Raw genomic sequence first — 23,799 nt, 5'->3', positions numbered from 1 at the left:
TCAGTTTGGTTAAGAGTGTCCTCCCGAAATGACAAGGTTGTGGGTTTGACCCCTGGTCAGGGCACACAAGGGAAGCAGCCAATTAATACATGACTGAGTGAAACAATAAATGGATGCTTCCCTTCCCCCTCCCTTCTCTCTCACTGCTCTCTCTGTCTTTCTGAAAATAACAAAGCAGTTAAGCCCTGGACGGATAGCTAGGTTGGTTGGAGCGTCGTCTCAAAGCATGGAGGTTGCGAGTTCGATTCCCTGGTCAGGCACATACAGGAGCAGCTCAATATTCCTGTCTCTCCCTCCCTGCTTCTCTCACAAACAAACAAAAACATTGGAGAGTAGGTCTCAGAACTTCCTTTCTCTTTTTGTAGATCTAATATATTGTGAGGGATTTTCTATTAATAAGCCTCCCAAATAATTCAAAGATAACCCTTTGAGAAACTCTGTCCAAGGGTCATCATGAGAACTGGAAACTAGCTAGCTAATTCAAGTTGAAACTGAAAGTTCATAGAAACCAAACATTCTAGAAAGTCCTTAGGTCTACCCGGGAGCCTCTCTATTAAGATACTGAGCCTCTTAGTGGATCATTAAATTGCAGGCCTCCTCTCAACTGTTCTTATAGGCTCGTGACTTAGGTCAGACATTGGGATGTCACACACCTCTCTCCTTTCTGCAAAAAGTTCAGAGCATTCTCCTTGTCGGAAATACCTCCCCTCCTATCCCAACTTTCACCATGGTCTTTGCTCAGGGGCATTTACTAAAGGATCTCCGGTGTTTGACCCCCTAACCCAAGGACACAGGTTTTCCACAAAGGACAGCACACCTGTCCTTAGTTGCCTCTCAGGAATTCTATATAATGGATGTTTTCATCAAGTCATGCCGGCAGGAATAGGAAATGGTCGCCGAACCCTAAAACATGATGTTCTTCTGAGTTTGCTCCCTAAATAGTGCCCAATGTGTCCCCATTGTGGGAGCATCTTGGTATACAAATATTCTTCCATGCTCTTTTCTTGGTTAAAAAGTTTTTAAAGGGCCAGGGTTCATTTTACAGAAATGCTCCTTCCAGAACTTTTGGGAAAATTACAAGATTCTAGTCATCTTACATGCAGGTTATTTGAAAGTTACCTTAGATATCATGCATTGATTAAGAATTGTTATGGTTCCTGAAGGCATTGAAATGTATTCCACACTTCATCTTCACTGGATAAATGTCATTTTCTTGGGGATTTAAAAAGCACTTCGGGATTCTACAGTCTCTGGATCATAATGAGGAATGACAATTATCAGGATATGTTGCTGCAAAGAACTCTATCCATGTGAGCTTTCCAATTTTTGTGAATCTAACACACAGAGACACGTAATGGATTACTTGGTGGTGACCCATGAAATAATACAAAAAAACTGAAATTGGCATAGTACCTCTAGAAAATCTTGATATGGAAGGAAATTAATTGTACATTATTTTCAAAAGGTTCACTTGTAGCTGGTCAGTAGTGTCCATATTATTCACTTGGATAGGCAGAAAATCAAAGAAGGGACTAAACCTATTTTCTTATGTATTGTTTTCAAATAATTTTTATGCATGCCCAAACTATGTATATTGTGAATTTTAAAATTAAACAAAACAAAACATCAAACCATTAGTTGTGCTATTAATTGGCAGTGATTTTAGTTGTTGAATCAAAGGTGATATTAATGTTTCTGTATGTTATTTTCAAGGCTGGAAATTGAATCCAGTTGTGGGCGCAGTCTACAGCCCCGAATTCTATGCAGGTAAAGAATGTCTCTTTGCACGATATCTCCTTGGTCTTTTCTGTGTGTGCTTTGCTTGCCGATCAAGAACGGGTTTCATGAAAAAAAAAAAAAATCTGAACCAAATAAATCCTTATCCTAAGAAATTCTGAGTGATTTTTTTTTTTTTTTTGGCAGAACCAGTAGTGTTTAAAACCCTTTAAAAAAACAAAAGGGGATCGTGTAAGTTTCATTGTGGTGTAAACATCGAGCCACTGTGCCTTATGACACTTCCTACTTCCTACTGGTTTTGCCTTAAAAAAAAAAAAAGCAGTGGCCAAACGTAGAGCTGCTCATGCCCATTGTACATCCGTCCGTATGCCTGGATGTGTTTGTTTAGCCATGCATTTCCATTCGGGGTTGCGTTATTTTCCCTGGCAAAGCAGAGAATTGGATGGCTTATTCCAGCAATGTGGCAACGAGTTGGGCTCGCCAAGAGAAGGACTGATGAATAAACTAAGTTGTCTTTCTTTGTCCACTTCCATTTCCTTTAGCTGTTCCATCTCTCTCTGCTTCGCCTTCAAGGACGAACCTCTCTGCACCCCTTCCCTACCTACCCGGCACCTACCACGCATTTGGCAAATCCACTGTTGTAGGAAACTCTATCATCAGATTCAGGGAGAGTCACCCGGAAGCAGCAGCAGCTGAGATTTTTGCTCGGCTTGGCCTGTCACCTCCGCCTGTCATGTCCTTGCTCATTAACAAGGCTGTACTTAACTCCTGGGAACCTTAGTAGATTTGCCCCCTGGATATTGAAAGGAAGCCTTTCTTTAATGTGACTCTGGCTTTCTAATAAGGAGAAAGAGGTGACCAACTGGTCTATCCACTCATTTAGAGATTTCTTGACAGTATGTTACACACCCCTTGCCTTGTCATCTCTGGGATGTCTTGCTGCTGTCACGGTCCTGATACCTAAGCCTCCACCCTAGTGGATAACAGAGGAGCGTAGGAAACTTAGACAGCCACTTTAGCATAATAACCAACTTCATTTTTTAAAAAGAAGGTAAATCTTGGAAGGCCCAAAATGCTTTCTGGATTTTAGGTGGGCAACGTCTGAAGTTGTTCTTCCAACGTGGATTTTACAAACCTGGGTTAAGTCCAAGGACTCTATGACTGAACTAGTGGTGTTGATTCTTATGAGAGAGGGGAGAACATAGCTCTAAGGCTTCCCATGGTCATGTGGTATTACCCACACCTAGCAGAGTGAATGACATGGACACCGCACTCAGACATTCTGGGTTTGAATTCTGGCTCCCCTAATTGCTGGCTGTGTGACTCTAGGCAAGTTACTTGACCTCTCTGTGCCTCGGTGTCTTCATCTGTTAAATGGGAGATGGTAATGGTAACAAACTCACAGGTATTTATAAGAATTACTTGGGTTAATAGATGAAGAGTATTTGATATATAGCTGGCATCATACAAACATTGGGTAAGCAGAAATGAATAAGTTAATATCCTACCTCTTGGCCATAAGGGGAAAGTTAACCAAGAGCTGACGCCTCTGCAATGTGAATGTACCACTAGATGAGCGATTCTCTTCTCATCTCATGAGAGGACTAGTCCTTCCATTCTCAGCGTGTCCATTTAGGGGAAGTTGATTTCTGGGATCAGAGGTAAGGCCATCTGTTCGGGGCACAGATATTGCTAGGGTACATCCTTGTCCAAAGAGGCAAAGAAATGAAATTTTCCAAAGGTACAAGGAGATGACCAGGTGGCAACTTTCATGCCCCTAAAGACACTGCTTGTGAAATGGTGTAGCTGGTGTAAAGAGGTGACAGATTCCGTGTGTGCCTGCATGTGAGTGAGTGTGACTGCACACACTCACTCACCTGCAGGCACAGACGTCTACATGCACAGTTCTTCCCCAAAATTATGAGTCAAGAACAAGAAGCGAGATGTTATTGGATGTGCAGGTAGGGCATAGATGCGTGCATTGCAATAGAAAGAAGAAAGTGCATTTCCCAGTCCCCTCAAAGTAGTTGCTCTTTTCTGTCCTGGGCAACCAGGAAAACACCAGATATCGGTTTCAAACCTATATGCATATCTGTGGGTGTTTAAGAAGAACTTCAGACAGAAGAAACAATTCAGACTAACGTATACATACAAGAGTAAATTAATATGTGTAACTTTTAGACTCAAATGAGTTTGGTCTGACCCTCAGAAGTTAAATCATTGGACTATAGAGAAAGAACATAAGCTATCATAGGGGTTGATATGGGACGAGTACTTTCTCTAGTTAGGCACTGTTCTAAGCACTGTACCTAAAACAATGTATTTAAATCCTCATGGTAGTTTTCCAAATGAGGCGACTAGGGCTCTAGGGGATTGCATCATGGGACTAGGATTTCATAGCTGGTAAGAAGCCAGCTAGAATTAGAAATCAAGAGGCTGTGTTCTTTATGACCAGGTTATACTGCTTCTTTAGCATTTATAAATATTAAAAGTCATAGTTCTTACCTACTGTGCCCCATGATAGCAGATCCTACTATGGATCTATGTCCAAACTAGTCAAATTAAAGAAGAGAAGTGAGATAATTATTTTGGATTATTTCCACCACCACCACCACATTCAGACATGTTATCTAGTTGTGTCAGGGAAAACTTGAAAAATTCCGGACAACCAAATCGTTATTTCTATGAGTTGCTCCAAAAAACGTAAACCTTAGAAATAATGGGATGTGGATACGTGAATGACACTTGAAAAATCTGAACATTGGTGTTTTGAGTTGTCAAGATCTGGCCTCTCCTAAATCGGAACTTTCTCTTTTTTTTGCTTCTATATTTTGTATGGAGGTAGACAGTGTTTGTGATATTCAGAAGTGTGGTGAAACACTGCCGTAAATCCAACACTCCGAAACGACTTCTTTGCAATGTTTGAAGACCCATCTACACACTGAGACTCTAGCAAGCTTAAGTCTAAACTTTCAGGCACCTGTATCGATGGAATGCATAGAGCAGCGGGCAAAAGTAGGTTTACAGCTGTGACACAAAAAACAAAACAAAACAATAATTCATAAATAATAATACAAGGATAAACTGTTTGATGTACTCACAACTGTAAACTTCAGTTTTCCCACCCCTGTAAATGTGAAGATATAGGTGTAGAATGTATATATTTCCATAACCAAGTATAATTTCTAATGTCACCCATTTAAAATACCCATGACTAAGAATTTTGGGATCATTTAAAATTCCCCCAAGTATAAATATAGTCTGGATCTATCTTGCACTTTTGAATATGCCTCAAAGCTGAAATGAAGACCTTGTCGTTGATTTTCTAGGGGTATTTAGGAGGCCAGCCCTGCAGCTGCCTGAGATAGAAAACCAGACTTATTAGTCATTTCTCTCTATAAGATTTTGTGTTAATGACACATATCATAATATTTCCACAGTATAATTATTGATTTTCTGAAGCTTATGTGGAATTAACAACCCAGCCTCCAATTGTCTCTCAGAACGGGGCATGAAAAGTTCACATATTTTGTAAATTAAAATCGATATTTTCAATCTCTCCTAAAGGTAATTTTCCTAATTTAGTGGACTTTTCCCTAACATTTATTTTCTCTTTTAATTATAAAATGGCAGGTTATTGATTTTCCTATATAACCTCTTGATGCCCTGAGTGCAGTTTTATTGCTAATGCAAGGTGGGGGTGGGGAGAGCAGTTGCACCTCTTAATGAGGATCTTTAATTACTAGCTGAACAGTATTAATTTGCTTTGATAAATTATGACATGCACGCTCCCTGGTGTACACATTCCGGGGAGAGTGTTTAGAAAGCTGTTATGGAAGGTCTTTCATTGTGGGTGGTTCTTCTGAACTCTCATCAAGTCATACCTGGAAGAACTCTTTTAAATGCTCAGAGCAGATCTTCCTAGATCAGCTTAATCCCATGAATGTATATAAATCTTCTCAGAGGGCAAGTGGGTGTGCCCTCGCTCTACGAAACAGCGTTGATTATTTTTCTTAATTCCCATCATCTTTAGACTCCTTGAGGCTTATTCTCAAGACCAAAGATTGATAAGTCCATTTCAAAAGGAGGTGGGTCTGAAAGACGTTAGCCAGTATCTATGGCTGTTCCATTTTAAAGAAGATTGAAGGTCCTTAGTAGAGGTATGATATCTACACATGTCTGTGCCCAGTATCATGCCTCAACTTATTTAGTGTAATTTGAAATGATGTTTCTAAGAATCTCAATGAAGAAGGCTCAAAGGGGATTCTTATACAGTTTCCCTGTCTTTGTGAGAAATTCCCTTTTTCTCGCTAATAAAAAGATTTTTAAATAGTGGTGTCTTTGAGAGATAATCATGATACGTAACCCATGAAACGGTTGATGGATAGCGCCTTTAATCTTCATAAATAAGTAAAACAAAATAAAAATAAATAACAGAAGGCTATACAAAGATGTCAACACGGTCCTGACAAATGGCAAATTCATCTGTTTCTCAATTGCCGCTCAGATCGCTGCAAAGCATAACCACACTGTATATCTTATCTGCCAACTCATTTCTGTGATTAAATATTCCATCAGTGGGGCTCTAAGGCGGCAAAGCCTAACAAGATTCATGAGATGCACCACTTGAACACGCATAACTCACTTCTGTGGATGGAGAGTCCCCCCCCCCCCCGCTTGCAAAGGAAAATTGGAATCCAGTTAACTCACTCCATGAGTTGCGATCAATAAGGAAAGGAAAAGATCTTTCAATGCGATGCAAATCTAAGATATTGTTAGGTCCTGACAACAAGAAACACACAATTCAAGTCTCACGTCAATAGTAGAAAGGTGCAGAGTAAATCACTCAAAAACTTTGATGATGACAATGAAAACTAGTCTCGGTAAGGCTATTAATATGGGTGGCATTTTTGTGGGAGAAAGAAGAAGGGGATAACTGAATATATACTCCTCTTGAACATAAAAAAAAAAATCTGGTTCTGAAGGGGACAAAAAAAATAAAAGAAGTAACAGGTACTTAAAGAAGGGCATACCTGGCTGCAGTCATATTTAAAAGGTGGTCAGGTCTGGAAAGTACATAGGTTATCCTGGAGTTATAGGGAGGATGACATTAGATAATCAGTATACAATAACTATAGGTAGTAAAGTAAAATAAAGATATAAGAGAGTAGGGTGATCCCTGAGGGCACCTCTATCATATCCACATTCGTAGGAGCGTGGCCATGGACACGTAACTGAATACCAGGAGAAATGATGGGAAAGTGGACTGGGATCTCAATGTAAATTTTAAAAGTGAAGAGGATGGCCCCTGAGATAGCTCAGTTGGTTAGAGTGTCATCCCTATATACCAACATTGCAGGTTCGATCCCTGGTGAAGGCTCATACAAGGATTAACCAATGAATGCATAAATAAGTGGAATGACAAATTGGTTTCTCTCTCTCTCTCTCTCTCTCTCTCTCTTTTTCAGCCTTCCTCTCTCTTTAAAATCACTAAATAAAAAATTTTTAAAAATGAAGAAAATAGATGTAGCACTCTGCTTATCTTGAAAGGGCAGCTGTACTTGACCTTGGATTACCTGTACAAAGATATTGGGTTTTTGTTTTTGTTTGTTTGTTTGTTTTTAAGTGAGAGGAGGGGAGAAAGAGAGAAAAACTCCCACATGTACCCTGATCGGGATCCACCTGGAAACCCCTGTCTGGGGCTGATGCTCAAATCAACCAAGCTATTTTTAACACCTGAGGCTGACATGCTTGAACTGACGGAGCTGTCCTCAGCACCCGGGCTACAGTAGAACCAATTGAGCCATTGGCTGCGGAGGAGAAGAGGGAGAGAAGGGAGAGAGGGCAGGGGAGAGAAGCAGATGGTCGCTTCCCTTATGTGCCCTGACCGGGAATCAAATCCAGGAAGTCTATACACCAGGTTGACATTCTATCTTCTGAGCAAACAGGTTAGGGCAAGATGTTGGTTTTTTATGGACTTTTCAGTCAAAAGCAGGTTGATGTAGGTCTCCCTTCCAGTTGTCCCCCACTCTTGGTCACTTGGTTGAGTCTGTTACAGTTAAAAGAATGACGTTTAGCTCTACTTTGAGATGGACTTTGCTCCAATTTCCTTCCTGCAATTTGGATACAATAGTTTCTAAATAAAGTAAGATTACCCAGAACCTGTGATAGCTGTAGTCGCTGACCCAAGCTGTTTTTCTTTTCTTGGTCATACTCCTATAGTTGGGTTGGGCTCAGGATGATCTGCCAAAATCCCGGGGACAAAGCATGCCCTGTTTGGGATGATGACCTTAGCATCCTGAAACAGTGGAGAGGGAGTTTGAAAGGTGCCTGCTGCCATTCTGAGCCGCTCAAAGCAGACACGATTCAGGAGCTCCTTGTGACGTGAACATTTCCCCCACGTACCCGGAGGACCAGACTCATCTAGGTACACAGCGATGGTGGGAAGGACCTGTTCCTTATGAACAATGACCTTTGGCTCTGAGATGTTTTGTATAATTTACACATCTGCCAGATTAAATGCTGTGCACTTCAGTGAACTGGAACAGAAGGGTCCAGATTTAAGTCCCCGAGCGAAGGATTTTCAGCCTGGAAATGTTCCACTTCAAAGAGTTTATCTCGTACATCTGTTTACCTTTGCCTCCTCTTTTGGTTGCAATTCACTTTCCCCCTCTCCTCTCCGTCCCCATCTGTCTGATCAGATTTCATCCCATCCCTGCCCACATTTGGCCTTAATTTTTATTTGCATCTTTCCCTGCCCTACACAGGGAATGCAGCTCCGCTTTGATGGTGCCTGTGGGGGTTTTGGATCTTCAAATAGGATCAGAACTTGCTTATGTGCTGAAAACGGCATTTCCTAAGTAAATGAGTCTCCCTTGCAAAGTGCCTGCAAAGTCTGTCGAGGAGAGCTTCCCCCAAAGCAGGGCGCTGCAGGACGATTCTCATAGGAGCCCCCGCATCTCGGCTGTGGGTGGGAGGGAGATGAGGTTTGAAATCCTGGCTCTGGATAACTTTCAGAGGGAAAGTTCCAGGCTATATCATCCATAGACTGAACAACTCAAAATAACAACCTAAGGCAATGTTGGGGCTCTTACTGTATGCAAGATACTGTGCTAAACACTTTGCCTCTCCTCAGATCCTCATAAGAATGTTATAGCATTATCTTTGTTAGAGAAATGATGAAACCAAGGCTTCATGGAGAGTTATCGCATTCCCTAAATCACAGAACCGGTATGTTAAAAAAAAAAAAAAAATGTGTTCACCACAGAAAGGCCTCTTCTCTAACCTGAAAGCCCATGTTCTTCGTCACCTCGCTCTGCAGTTTCCTCCCTAGGAGCAGACGAGGGCATGCCCCCAATGTCTTCTATTCATCAGGTCGTAGAATATAATAATAACTAGGAAAAATATTGTTGCATTTAACATTACACACATGCCAAACTCCACGCTGGGATCTTTACATATATTTACATAGAGATTGCAACTTGGCAGGGTAAGTGTCATTATCTTCGCGCTGCAGATAAATTAGAAACCCAGTCAAGTTAAGTTGCCCAAGGTTGCTGACTTCAAAAGCTAAAGAACTGCATCCAGACCTCTATCGTCCTGAATGCAAAGCTCATTCCTTTTTACTAAAACAACTTACCCCCCAGAAATGCTTTGATTAATCCAATATCCTGAACCAATGGTTCTGAACTGGGAGTGATCCCCGTCTCCCAACCTATCCTGGAGGAATTGGGGAATTTCTGGAGACATTTTATATGGTCCTCTTCCAGGAGGATGGGTGTTCACTACTGCCATCTAGTGGGTGGAGGCCAGGGATGCTGCAAAACAGCCTACAAGGCCCAGAACTGCCCCCCACCACAATGAATGATCTGGCCCCAAATGTTGTTAGTGCTAAGGTTGAGAAATCCTGTCATGATAGAAACACCTTAATAAAGATGTCACCTATTCACCAAATATCTTAATAATTCTCGTGCTCTGTCACTTGCTACAGCTAAAGATGTATTGACAGCTATAGTTATTAATAGCAATCAAACAATTTAAAGAAAGACATTCACTCACTCAAATGTATCCTTTTCTGGGCCTTACTTGTGATTTTTGACTCCAGAAGGGAAAAGTATGAAGGTTGATTATATACTGCAGAGCCACACCTTATGATTGGCTAGAAGGACTCAGAAGACCCAGAAAGTCTGTTATACTCATGGTTCCATTTTATTTCAGTCGAAGGAGACAGATTAAAAATCAACACAGGAAAAGCCTACATGAGGTAAAGACCAGAAGACCAGGCAGCAGTTTCCGGTGTGTTCACCCGGGAGAGTCACAGGCATTGATGTGTGACAGTGACAATACATGTAAAGTGTTGTCAGTCAAGGAAGCTCACCTGAAATTCGGAGTCCAGGGTTTTTACTGGGAGTCGGTCACATAGATGTGAAGCATCCCTGTGACTGACCTCAGCTACTGAACTCTTAGGCCCCCAGAGCAAAAGCAAGCATTCACCAGAACTCAAATTGCTATAGTACACAATCTTATCAAACTAGCACTGTCTGGCCTCTGGCCTCAGGCAACCAAAAGTCTGTCTTATCGGATAGAATATTCCAAGGGCTTAAGTATCATCTCCTAGGAGTTGACTGAGGGCCAGTCCTAAAGCCAACAAGCCTTTGGGGGGGAAATGCAGGGTTCAAGCAGTTCTTCTGAGTTAACCTTTTCCTGCACTACAGGAAAACAAAATGCGGAAGAAAAGCTCAGAATAGATGGCAGCGGTGATCATGAGGGGAGTAGTTGGCATGGTGACGCTGATGTAGGACAAGATATACCAGCGTGTTGGCTGATTCTAGAAGACGAGATCAAGCTGAATATATATACATATACATATACATATACATATACATATACATATATGTATATATGAAATGGAGTCTGTGGCTTTTCACTTAGCGCAGGGTCAGCAAATTTCTTCAGGGGAAGGCCAGTTAGTAAATATTTTAGGTTCTGTGTGCCATATGTTCTCTGTCACAACTACTCAGCTCTGAGGTGTAGTACAAAAGCAAGCATAGAGAATACATAATGAATGGGCTGGCCTGTGTTCCAAGGAAACTGTGTTTAAGGACATTAACATTTAAATTTTATATCATTTTCACGCGTCATGAAGCAGTCACTTTGTTTTTTACCCCAACTATGTGAAAATGTGAAAACCATGGCCCTAGACTGCTACCCCTGGCTTGGGAAGTCCAGACTTACTAAACACGAAGCACTCGTTCGCACCTTGGGGACTTTCCCTGTTGTTTTTAGCATTGCACCGGTTTAGCAATTACACACTGCAGGACAGCCCCCCAAGCTCGGCTGGCTGTCACTCAGTTGTGTGATATACATCAAGGAGGGGCCAATGCAAGAAGTCTTGTATAAATTAACAAAGGCCACTGGCTCACACTGTCAGCTCCAGTGACAGCCCGGAGGTTCTGAGATGGGCCAGGCACTGCAGTGAGGGGGAGGGGAGCATCCTCCCCCCAGGGTTCGGCAGGGCGGTAAAGGATACAGACGAAGGAGGAAACCTGGCGTGTAATACATGATGATACCTGCAGGAGCATTGGGAGATAAAAACATCTGCATTAGAAGTCAGAGGGGTGGTATACACTGGGTTTTGAAGGATCAGTAAGAGTTCACCAGGAAAGAAAGTGAGGTAAGATCACTGTGGATGTGAGGAAGGAGGAGTTTGGAAGAGCCCAAAGGAGTTTGTCAACCTTTACCTTCAGCACTTATTAAGAAATATTAATCAATCAAACAAATAACAAGTACAGGTACTTGATTTTCATCTGAGTTGGACATTTCTGAGGCAAAATCGGGTTTCCCTCAAAAGCTAAGAAACAGTGATCTGTTGAGATCAGAGGGGACCGTCTAGGATGAAGTTGCAAAAAGCCTGAGGGGACCCTACGAAGGAGTCCGGGTCCTGCAGTTTATCCTCTGAGCCGCAGGCACCCGTCCAAAGCTCCGCTGTATGTCCTCGTATTGATCAGTGTCACATCATTAAATTAAATTTTCTAGTGAAATTAAAAAAAAAAAAAAGCTCTGATAAAAACATAAAACAATAAAAATAAATAAAAGAAACAAAACACTTGATGATGAGGTAGTGTCCCTGTCTACCTTTGGAACAGATAATAGTCTTATCATGAGAACATTTGATATGTAGGTTAGGACCTGAGGGTTGATAAGGGTAAGCCCACGTCCACAACTGCTTAGCAATCTCAGAGACGAGGGTCTTCACAGACCCCAGGATTATTGCATCACTGCCTAACTCCACCACTATAATAAGACCTGTTTCTTGGTTTTGTCTAAATCTTTTCCTAGGAAAATAAATTCTCAGAAATTAAAAAAAAAAAAAAAGAAAAAGAAAATAAAAGAGGTGATTGTTTTTTTCTTTACACCTTAACTGGTGTTGCCATGCTAGTAGATACCATTTAATTTGGAAGGTTTTTTTTTGCTTTCCACTTTTAGAGTTATTTTCAAAAGGTATAGTTCGCTGTTACTAGCCCAAGATTGAGATGTTGTATACAAAGAGACAAATTGGACAAATATTGTATAATACCTTGTGTGCTAATTATATGGAGATACTCATTTTCCAAGCATGAGGCAAAGCTGCCCTATTGTCTTTTAAAAATGTGGTGTTGAAGAATCAACACACAAATGGCGAAACCTACTTAGATTAACTACATTGATGACAGTTAATGTGTTTCTAGAACTTCTATGGAACTGTTACAACCCATTACAGTCGAAATATTGGTTTATGAAAAATTAATAAAGCCAGTGGAAAATGGAATGCAGCCTCAGCAGTAGCTACTTACACCCAAAGAATCAGCCAGAATTAATTATGCTGTATGCTACATTCTAATGAGTTTTTCATTAAACTGTATACCATTATAGAAACTAAACAAGGATTATTCAAAGAATAATGCCAACGGCTGTTATTTGTTTTGAGAGATTAAATTAGTTAATGGGTTATACATTTAAATCTGATGCAAAGGTTAATTGATGTACACTTATTATTGTGTTGAGCCCAGTATCATTTTAAAAACACGAACACCCCAATATCATTGATGTTGCTCCTGGAAACTAAGTATGAGTCTATTTGTATGTTTCTAGTGTTTGTTTGATATACATATGGTACTGTAAGATTGGAACTCACTATATCACTTCTCTGTCATTTTTAAAAAATAATTTTTACCAGTCAAAATGTTCTATTTGCTTTCAGCCCATAGATATATGTGTGTGTGTGTGTGTGTGTATGTGTGTGTGTTGGGCATATTTGAATGAATGTATTTGGTTACTCTTTGAGAGACTCACAGTTGAAGTATATTTCCTATGTTCATCAGAAGAGTTGGCTCAGGAATTAAACCTTATCTGGGACAGGAAGGAAAGTCAAAATAAGTCTCTCCCCCATTACACAATACATCCAGTACCTCCAAAAATAAAGTTCTATCATAGTTAGTGAAATATAGGAGGGGGGGTGCTAGAGAAGGCTCTGCAGAAGGCTTTGTGTACTCTTCCATCATCTTAGAGGCTCTTGTCCCTAAGAAGATGAGAAAGAGACATTGAGGAAGGCCATCCAGGACCTTTGCAGAAGTGTATAAAGTCCACTGAACTCTACTGATGGCAGCTAAAACATAGTTGCCATTTTTTTTTCTCCTAAGCAGAGATGACAAACAAAAATATCTATAGGATCAGGCTGAGAGGTCAGCAAATGACATCTCCAAGTCACATCTGCAGGAGGGAACACGTCACAATTATAAGAAAGAGTACCTTCTTTCCATCACTCTGAGTGGCCCTCCCAGAAAGGAATACTGACCCAAACCCATGTGGCCTCATTTCCTGATTTCTACAAACGAAGCCACATTCTGTCTTATAACAGTCAACCTCCCAAATGTAAATAGTTGTAATTATTTTCCAATCTCAAAATGTTTTTCATTAATTCTGTTATGTTTAGCATTATGTTAGTGGCCAAAGAAAAGGTACACTAGTTATTAATTTGCTACTTCTTTCTTAAAGGAACAAGGGCACAAATAAGTCCCAAAAGTGCGCTCCTTTGAGATTTTAAATAATAATGATTTATCCATCCTTATTACTGAGATCACTTATTGTTTATCCACTATCTGCCAAACCTTTCTGTATAACAATTCTAATCCTTATAACAATACTCGATGAAGAAAATATTTTTGTCCCTATTTTATAGAGGTGAAGACTGAGGCTCAGGAATGTTAAATACTTTGCCGAGGTCAAAGAAACTTACAGTAAAGTAAAACAAAACTAAATTTAAATGTTTCTAGCACCCATACCTTTTCAGCTTCTTCAGACCTTAACAGTTTGCTATTTCTCTTGTCTGTGTTCCCTTCCTCCATGTCTTATTTCTATCTTGCAAGTGGGATTTTCTCATCTATAGAAGATACTTCCTTCCCAGAGGCTTCCTTGATTGGATTTAAAACCCTAGCACAGGTTCTTACAGGGGATCAGGAAGTTCTACCCAACATATTTAGCCTGGAAGGGTCAGGTCTTTTCAGCCAGAAGGCCACATCAGAATACTTAGAGATGGTTTTAGTCAAAATGGGATTGGTGGGTAGCGATTGTTCCAAGGTTGAAAATGATGTTTGATCAAATCAGGACCTCGTATCACCATTAATAAGATCTATGAGTGAGTCTGAGCTTTGGAATTCAGCAAAGCTGGCACAGATTTCAGTTTGTGCTTGTATTTTTCTCTCTCTCAGCCTTAGTTTTCTTGTGGATTTAATAAAAAAAAAATATGTAATTTATGTCGAACATGTATGGTCAAGTATCAAACACTTAGTACCATCTTTTTGTTTCTCTTTTTTTTTCTTTTCGAAGTGAGAGGAGGGGAGATAGAGAGACAGACTCCTCTATGTACCCTGACCGGGATCTACCCAGCAACCTCAGTCTGGGGCTGATGCTCTGCCTATCTAGGGCCATGCTTGCAAATGAGCTATTTTTTAGTGTCTGAGAGGAAGGGTCCACAGAGCCATCCTCAGAGCCTGAGGCCAATGAACTCAAACCAGTTGAACCATGGCTGTGGGAGGGGAAGAGAGAATGAGAGAAGGAGTAGGGTAAAGGTGGAGAAGCAGATGCTCATTTCTCCTGTGTGCCCTGACTGGGAACCGAACCTGGGACATCCACATGCTGGGATGACTCTCTACCACTGAGCCAACCAGCCAGGGCTCAGTGGCATCTTAATGGTCACCCTTATTCATATTGGCTGTCCTTCAGGTTACTGATGTAGTTCCTATCATTTTACTATTCTTAGCAATCTGGGCATTCCCTGAGAATTTATTAGAAATGCATCCTGCTAGATAAAAATCTGCATTTTAAAAGTGTCCACTGGGTGATTCAGTGCATAGTAATCAGAATTTGAGTAGCAGAGCTCTAGGCTAGCCCTTGTCTGTGTATTGACTGCATCACCCTGAAGGCCAAATACCTTAGAAACTAAAACTTACCTTCACTGTTTTTGTTCTGGCTGAATGCTGGCCTTCCCTACATACCCCGGAGACCAAGTTTTCTCCTGCTTCATTGTCTCAAACCACAATACATTTAAAAATAAATTTTTTGGCAAGTTTTGAAAAGAAACACATCTTTAAAATTTTTTTGGTTGTTCGTTAGAACAAAAATGAAATAAAATGAAGGTTTTGGCTACAATTTCAAAAATTAAATGAAGATTTTGGCAAGTGTTGATAAAATGACACAATCTAAAATATCTAGTGACTGCTTCCTGGAGAGGAGCTAATGCTGTCTTGAGAAACAATGACTATTAGTACTTTTCCAAACAGAGAAGTGACACCGGAACGGGTCTATTCCGAAAAATGCCGGTGGTAAATGTTTTAGCCTCGGTGGGCCGAAGGTCTCCGTGGCAAGTGTTCAGCTCTGTCTTGCAGCCTAAAAAGCAGCCATAAACACTATGTAAGTGAAGGAGTGTGGCAGGGTTCCAATAAAACTTTATTTATAAATACCAAACTCTGAATGATTTTTTTTTCCCACTTGTCACTAAATTTTATTCTCCTATTGATTTTTTTTTTCCCCCTCTCAGTCAGATAAAAATGTAAAAATCATTCTTAGTTTATAGTCCATAGAAAACTAGTGGTAAGCCAGGTTTGGCCAAAAGACTGGAGTTTCGGGGTCCAGGAATCGGATTGTTTTGACTTGCATTCAATACTATGAAATTGCTATCTGGGTGACCTTGGGCAAGATCCTAAAACTCTTTATCTCAATATCCTCTCTATTAAGTGGGTGTGGTAATAGCTCCTGTCTTACGGGGTTGTTAAGAGTAGGAGATAATCCAAGTTAACTGCTGAACAGGCTAGCCCAGCACTTACCAGGTATTCGGTAGAGAATTACTGTAATTGCTACTGATAACATGTTTATTTTCATATTGAGTCAATTGAATCTTTTTTGCAAAAGCTACTATTAGCCTAAATCTCAGAGGCAGGAGAATAAGAGAACAGTTCAAGTGAAATTATTATGTTTTTAAACAATAAATAATGAGGAAGAAATTTGTACAGAGCTTCTTCGTGGCATTCTTTTGTATAGTCTGAAATTATGTCAAAAGAAAAAGTGAAAATAAAAAATAATAGGTAATCATATATATATTTTTTAATATTATGGAAATCAAAATTTACAAAATAAATGGGAGCGAAAGATTGTTTCCACTATACACAGATTCATTTCAGGATGCCTTTCAATATGGAATGGAATTCTCCTGGTACAATTAAAACATGATTTGATTGATAAGAACTAAATACACGTATGCTTTTCTGCAGCACCTGTGCCTAAGTGGAAATACCTCTGTACTTAAACCTATACCGTAACCCTTAGGAGAGCCGCATCTTTCAGGCAAGTGTGAAAGCAACAGGGAGGAGCTGTAGAAATAGTCTTACGTGGATTAGATCAATGCTAGTCTATGTTCAAAAATACGTAAATGCAAAAGCATCTGCAACCCATTCAGAGATTGGATAAATTTGTCAATTGGAAACAGTTACTCCCATCGGCAGGGACCACATGGCAACCTTCCAGATCTCTACATCTAACACAAGTTTGACGCTTCATAAGGGACCCACAGGTGTCGAGCCTCATTGGTCCCCAGGCTGAGGTTTGTTATGACGTAGGAGGGTGTATCAGTGAGGGCAGCCACACCAAAGTACCATAGGCCGAGTAAGTAGCTTAAGCCACAGAAACTGATTTTCTCACAATTTGTAAGGCTGGAGGTCCAAGATCAAGGTGTTGGCAGGGTTGGCTTCTCCTGAGGACTTTCTCCTTGGCTTGTAGGTGGCCGTGTTCTCTGTGTCCTCCCGTGGTCTTCCCTCTTTGCCCATCTGTATCTTAGTCCCTTTTTACAGATGGGAAAAAAAAGGTACAAATCAAGGATGCCATTTACAAAAAGAATCAGAGGCAGATTTCAGATGAGAAACAAACTATCTAGGATCCTTGGTCATTATTCACGTTACCAGCGGCTCTTTCCTGCTTCCATTGTTGCGGGATAATTTTTAAAACATTTTTAAAAATTAAAATCAAAGTAGGAAAGTCTTGATCATAACCGGAAGACCAAGCCCTGAGCTGGTGAGAAATGGATACTCACGGAAACAGAGCCTGCACACGTCCACAGGAGCAGGACCTTAAGAAAGGGGTGGCAATCAACCAGCATCCTCCATTCCCCCACTGGTTCTCATGCGCACCTGCATCCTCGCAGTCACCTGTTCAACACAGACTGCTGGGCCCCTCCCAGTGTTTCTCATCCCATGGGTTTGGGGTTGAGACTGAGAACTAGCATTTTAACATGTTTATGTGTTTGTCGGGGTGCTACACTTGGAGAAACACTGGAGAAGGGCCAGTTCCCCCAAACTTAATGCCATGAGGTCTTCCTTTCCTTAAATCAGGGTTCCAAAGCCTATGAGAGTCTAAGGATCAGCTGGGGAGAGTGTTCCGCAAGGCACCTTCCCAGGCCCACGCCCACAGAATGTGGTTCAGCAGGTCAGAACTTTGCGTTTTTAATCAGCAACCCCGCTGATCCTGGTACTGCAAAGATGCTCTTGGGGTCAGCCTGACCCAAGCTCCTCTTCACACATTCTGGAGAAAAGTATACATGACTAAATATATCTTGTCTGAGTCCTTTTGTGGGCAAAAAGGTAGAATTTGTTCACTTTTTATCTTTACCCTTTTGTATGTTGACAAACTTTGCTTTTACTTTGTAGCAAAAAAGAGTCACTCCTGGTTCTAGCTCCTCTTCTGTCAAATTCTCTGGTGGCAGGAAGAAGGTGCCTGAATTGTCCCCCGGATATATTTTTGTTACAATTACACTATTTTATTTTGAAATGTAGGCACCCAAGAAACTTCAGATCTAATTTTAAAAGTGATTTTTGACCAGGCAGGGGTATGGGGATGTGAAACTGTGTAACTTTGTTCCTCTTGGTTTGGGTCCATTTTCCTCACCTAAGGGTTGGCACTCCAATAAAAAACGTTTAGACTCAGAGCTGGCCAGTGGCTCAGTGGATAGAGTTGGCCCAGCATATGGATGTCCAGGTTCGATTCCCCATCAAGGCACACAGGAGAGATGGCCATCTTCTTCTCCCTCCTCCCTCTCCCCTTTCTCTTCCTCTTCCCCTCCCACAGTCAGTGGCTCTATTGGTTTGAGTATGGTCCCAGGTGCTGAGGATAGCTTGGTTGGAGCACATCAGCCTCAGGCACTGAAAATAGCTTAGTACTCGAGCATTGGCCCAAAATGGGGTTTCCAGGTAGATCCCAGTCAAGGTGCATGTAGGAGTCTGCCTTGCAATCTCCCCTTCTCTCACCTAAAAATAAAGGAGTTTAGACTCTTTCTCCTTCCTTGCTGTGATAAGAATTACCTTTTCTAGGCTTACTTCCTGCCTTTCCAAGGCCAGAAATGATCAGCAGGGGCGTCTCCAGGTGAGAAAGAGTTGGGTGGCCTCATCTGACACAAGGACCCTGGCTCACCTCTCCCAACTGGAAGAGTGCAATTCTTACTTGAGAGTGGCCCTGGGGACATGTTGCCAGAATCTGAGATGCTGATGATCACGACGCTCTGAGTGCCCGAATGTGACAGGCTTTGGAAGAGGCTCTGATTATTCCGAGAGTGTGGTCTGTCACATGGAGTCCCTTCCCTGCCAGTTGCAGATACAGTCATCAACTTTCTAGGAAACAGATGACCAGGCTGCCCAGGTGTCACGTCAAACTGGATGACTCAATCTTAAAAGAACCAGAAAAAGGGGAAAGAAGTAAATCCCCACACATACAGCTTGTAACCATATGTGAACTTCAGGCATGCAAATTCCCTGCTATTAAAAAAGGGACAGGAGAAAGCCCACTCAAGAAAGGTTGGTAAGGACAAAGCACTATTTTTAAAAAATAAATAGAAATGGGGGAGGTCTTATTTTAACTAAAAAAATAACAAGGCTTTTCACAGTGAGAGAGGGCAAGGGTTTACTTGAGATCAATAAGAATAACTATTTCGAGAATCATTAATTCGGACAGAAATCCAAATCATGTTCTGATTCGGAGACAGAGGCAAGGAGTACTTGTGAGAAAGGGAACGATATCATCAGTAGAAGGAAGGCACTTCTATTGGTGCAGCTAATATAACGTAGCGATGTTTATGCTAAAGAATGCTTTTAATTTTCAGTTCAGTAGTGATCAGTCCAGTGGTCGTAATCTCTGCTTTCTCATTATCTTTGCGAGCAGTTGTTTGGGACGTGTTGCTTAAGTCCAGTCCAAAGGTTATTTTGCCCTGATTGGAACGTGCCAAAGATTTGAAGTATAAGAGGTGCCAGGCAGTTCCCACTGCCTGGCCTGGCAGCTCCCGCCCCATGTTAAAGTGGCTCCATTTATATTATTGTCCACAGATAGATGATTCAGTCCTGGTTTGAATCCCTCTGAGGGCCAGCTTTTATGCTAGGGGCTTGGGTTAAAAAATGATGAGAATGATTTGCCTCTGTCCCAGGGGGATTCTGTGTAGCTAAGAAGACCAATATCTAAATTAAAAAGTTGTAATACAGCATGACAAAGGATCTACCAGGGAGAGTTTTTTTTTAAAGTGTGATAGGAACTGAAGAAGAGGGACGATTGAATAACGCCTCAGGACTCAAGAGAGAGGAGCTGACTTTAAAATGACACAAAAGGAAGAAGGACTGCTTTTCCTTTTTAATTGAACCACGTGAAATTGCCACCGATCCTATTTAACATTAAAAAAAAGCAGTCAATTTCCTGTGGTTTAATTTAACCTTAAGAGCAGGGACTAGCCTGGAGGTTTCACCCCTTTCCCCGGCTCTGATTGGGTGGTGGTAACTGCCCAGATGCTGTGCTGAGAATGATTCTGAGGGTTCCAGGCCAACAGGATAGAATAATACCGGAATTGATCAATGGTCTGTCCTAAGGAATGGGTATAAATTGAACATGCTTTCCATACTTGAATTATATGGAGCTTTATAGCCAAAAAACACAGAAGTCTATGGCTGTCGCCATGTGTGGAGAGAGTTCATGATAGTCAGAAGTAGATGGTCTGTAGTGATGGGTGATCGTGGCGGGACGGATGGAGGGAAGACTCATTCTGCAGAGGCACTCTCACAAAGTGCTTTGGGTGACCTTGTGAAGACTCCTTATACTGCGATCTACCCAACTTATTTTCTAAAGAAACACATATTCCTCGCCTGCAAAAGGCACAGAAATTGCACTGTTTTCCTCTGCTGCTTTGCTTTTGCTTAATTCAGAGCTTTCTTTTAAGAAAAGGTCACAATGTACTAAGAGAACATGCAAAAGTACTTTGCAAATTAATTTGGAGGATGTTTTTCAGTGAAATCAAAACCAAGTCCTGTGACTGTGTGGATTGTGTTTTACAAAGGTCAAAATCATTGCATAAAGATTTTTTTTTTAACTACTAAGAGGGCATTCAAAGAAGCTATTTCAGTCTAGTTTCACAGGACCCACAGCCTAAGAAAATTAGGGAAGCGTCATTATGCCTGCCAGGATTTAGCTTTCTAGAGGGAATCTGTGTTGTGTCCCAAAGGGATGCCTACATTGCATTGAGGTTATTGGGAATTGACCCAGTGGTTTTAACTGCACAGTACTAAAATGCCCTTCTATGTATACTTTTGCTACAATTACATTATTTTTCTTTTGAAATCTAGACACCCCAAGAAAATTCAGATCTCATTTTTAAAGTGGGTTTTAACCAGGGGCACACATGAAAGACCTGTTGAAGAATTAACTCATGATCCACCTGCCCGAGTCCAACCCAAAGAAGAGTCTGATTTGGCAGCTCTCCATATGTCCTATAGAAACATTAGGTTCTCTCTAAGAGTTCTAGCCATGAGCAAAAGTTTGCGGATGAGCTCTGAAAAGTCAAAATGGGTTTCCCTGATCAAGCAGGGTTGGGGGCTAGGCCCGTCTTTTCTGCTGGGTGTCCTGCCTCTTGTTGGTTGATTTTAGACCCCACACCCCATGATCTGATGTTCACTTATGTTTGTTGTTAATAGCCACACCAGACCGGTTTCATACCCTCTGAGGGGAAATGAGACCACTTGAAGTCTCTTATGTTATGATAAAGGATTCTCACCTAAAGTAGAAAGAAGAGAGCATTCTCCGTTTAGCAAAGGTTGATTATGACTCAGGCCCATCCAGACCCTTAATAATACACTGCTCACAAAAATTAGGGGATCCGGCAACATGCAGAGATACTCCAGTACTTTCAGCCTTTTGTATAGTGCATTTTCACCAATGAAATAAAAGTTGGTTTTGCATCTCATTTGCATAATCAAACAACTTTCTTTGACTTGTCATTTGCTTTTCTGATGCTCTTGTTTAATAATAAAAAAAAATCAAATGCTTCTTTTTTTTAATCACTTAATATTCATTTTTGACATATTCCCTAATTTTTGTGAGCAGTATACTTACTCCCAAGGGAAAATCAATTAGTGTCACTTTTAACTCAAGGCCTCTGTGGAAGGGCGGGTGAGGTGGGGGCTCTTCTCCAACTGCAGGCATGGGACACCAGGACAAATGGGAGACCGTCTTGGGGGAACGTTCCTTCACGTACAAATTCCTTCCAGAAACTATTTCTCCTTGTCAAACATTGGATTGAGTTGGTGTTGGGGGACAGTGAAAAGACTTAGGAATTTTAATAGGATCTTTTGTAACCTGGAAATAATGTACAAAATTTAGATAAACACAGAAAACAGAGGGGAGAAGTGGAATTTGGGGATGATGTCTCAGTCTCCTCACAGGACCCCTCTCTCTGGGCTTGGTACCGGAAGGGTCAGGGAGCGGAGGCGGGACACCAGCTTTGGAATCGTGTATGGGTTGGTAACTCAGGACAGATTACTGTCTCTTAATGGCATCATGCGGCCAGTCCCTCTCTATTTGGTACACCTCCCACTCACTCACTCTGGAAGTTTTAACTATACTTTTGTTTTGTTGAGCTTGGGCAGGAAACAAAAACATTGTAGATCCCTCCCTCGACCACCCAAGGGCAAGTCTGCAAGGGTCTGTGGGTGGGTTCCTGGTTCCGAGTGCACAGGCTTCCTTGTTTGGGAGATCGCTTCCCGGTTCTGATGGCGACTGGAGGACACAGAAATGGAGGCGGCTGACCTTGCCCAGACAAGGAAGTGACCAGAAACCCCAGGAATGTATTTCCATTGTCGGTAATGGGCTGCAAACGCCTCCAACGTCTCTCTCACTCTTTTCAAAGCCTCTGAGTTTGATCGTTGCCGCAGCAGGAGAACAGAATTGATAGCCCGAAGAAGCCTGACCCCGGTCATCCTTGGAGTGGGTGGTTGTGCAAAACGTGGCTTAGATTGAGGAGGTATCTCAGAATTCCACCATCCCTCCCTGCTGTAAAATTCCATTTTGCAAGGATAAGCCCGGTGCCCTTTGCTCTAAATCAGGCGGAGGGAAGCCATCACTGCAGCGCAGCTGTGATGGGTTTGCAGGGTCAGGGATGCAGCCTCTCCCAGTGGAAGGCTGGCAGCTTTAGGGAAGAAATGGGGCACACAGAAGTCATAGATCGTCTCACCCCAAGTCCAGAGTGGGCCCAGGGGGGCTCACAGGAATGGCAAAAGTTGCATTTGTTTCTTCCCTGCCTTACTTCTGTTCTTCCTCTGAAGAACTCATTTGGAAAGACTTGAGTTGGGGGGGGGAGGAAAATGTTTCCATAAATACCCCAATACACGTGCTTACCATTGATTGAGTAGTGATCACGTGCCAGCCCTTGTGTTGGACATGTCCAGTCGTGTGAGTCATAACCTCTCCTGGAGGTAGGTATATTCACCTCATTTTCCAGATGGAAATCCCAAGGCACAGAGAGGTACAGTGGCTTACCATGATCACACAGCTAAGTAGTGCCTGAGCCAGGCTTGTTCTCTTGTTCTCTCTGAAATGTCTAAACTCCCTCTGGAGCATGGCACGCTGCTTCCGTTGCTGATCTGAAACAGGGGTCCCGGGACAGACAGACCCCACTACTCCCACCCCATGTGAAAAGGGGTGACCTGTACTTGTTGGGCTGGGGAGGGGGTGGCTCCCCACCAGTTCCCTTTGGCTAAGGAAGCGGGCTGCTGTGGGGCTCCCTGTGGCGCGCTCTGGGAGGTGGCCATGTTTTCATTTCTCTGCCTGCCTCGTCGTCGTCGTCGGTGCTGCCCCTGATCTCTCAGGGGCAGAGTGCCTGTTCCCAAACCGGATGCCATCTCTCTCTCTCTCTTTCGTAGGCACGGTGCTGCTGTGCCAGGCAAACCAGGAGGGATCTTCCATGTACAGTGCCCCCAGTTCACTTGTATATACTTCTGCAAGTAAGCCCACCTTGTGGCTCCCTTTTTGTTTTTGTGACATAACTCTGAGTCCGGTCACCTTCCCTGCCATGTGAGTCCCCCTCCCCTCCCTCTGCACCGCCCTCCCGTGTGGCTCCCTACAAGGTGAATTTGAGTTTCATAAGCATGTCTCTGTTTAACCCTGTTGCCTGAGCATCTAACCCCCTCTGCTCATTACGTCTGAACCCTCACTCCCCCAGTGTCCCAGCCATTC

The 23,799-nt window shown here is 42.0% G+C and overlaps 1 protein-coding gene across 18 annotated transcripts in view; it reads left to right on the top strand.

Moving 5' to 3' along the window:
* The window catches only part of RBFOX1 (RNA binding fox-1 homolog 1), a 1,121,108-nt gene that overhangs the window by 1,011,193 nt on the left and 86,116 nt on the right, over positions 1 to 23,799 (top strand). For all 18 annotated transcript variants that reach the window (XM_066274941.1, XM_066274931.1, XM_066274932.1 and 15 more), the window contains 2 exons: positions 1,714 to 1,767; positions 23,487 to 23,567. In XM_066274941.1, the coding sequence (XP_066131038.1) occupies positions 1,714 to 1,767; positions 23,487 to 23,567 (135 nt within the window). The remainder of the gene's footprint in view (positions 1 to 1,713; positions 1,768 to 23,486; positions 23,568 to 23,799) is intronic.

The sequence above is a fragment of the Saccopteryx bilineata genome, chromosome 4 (genome assembly GCF_036850765.1).
Source record: "Saccopteryx bilineata isolate mSacBil1 chromosome 4, mSacBil1_pri_phased_curated, whole genome shotgun sequence".
In the NCBI taxonomy this organism is placed as follows: Eukaryota; Metazoa; Chordata; class Mammalia; order Chiroptera; family Emballonuridae; genus Saccopteryx; species Saccopteryx bilineata.
This window is presented reverse-complemented; position numbering and strand designations above follow the sequence as displayed.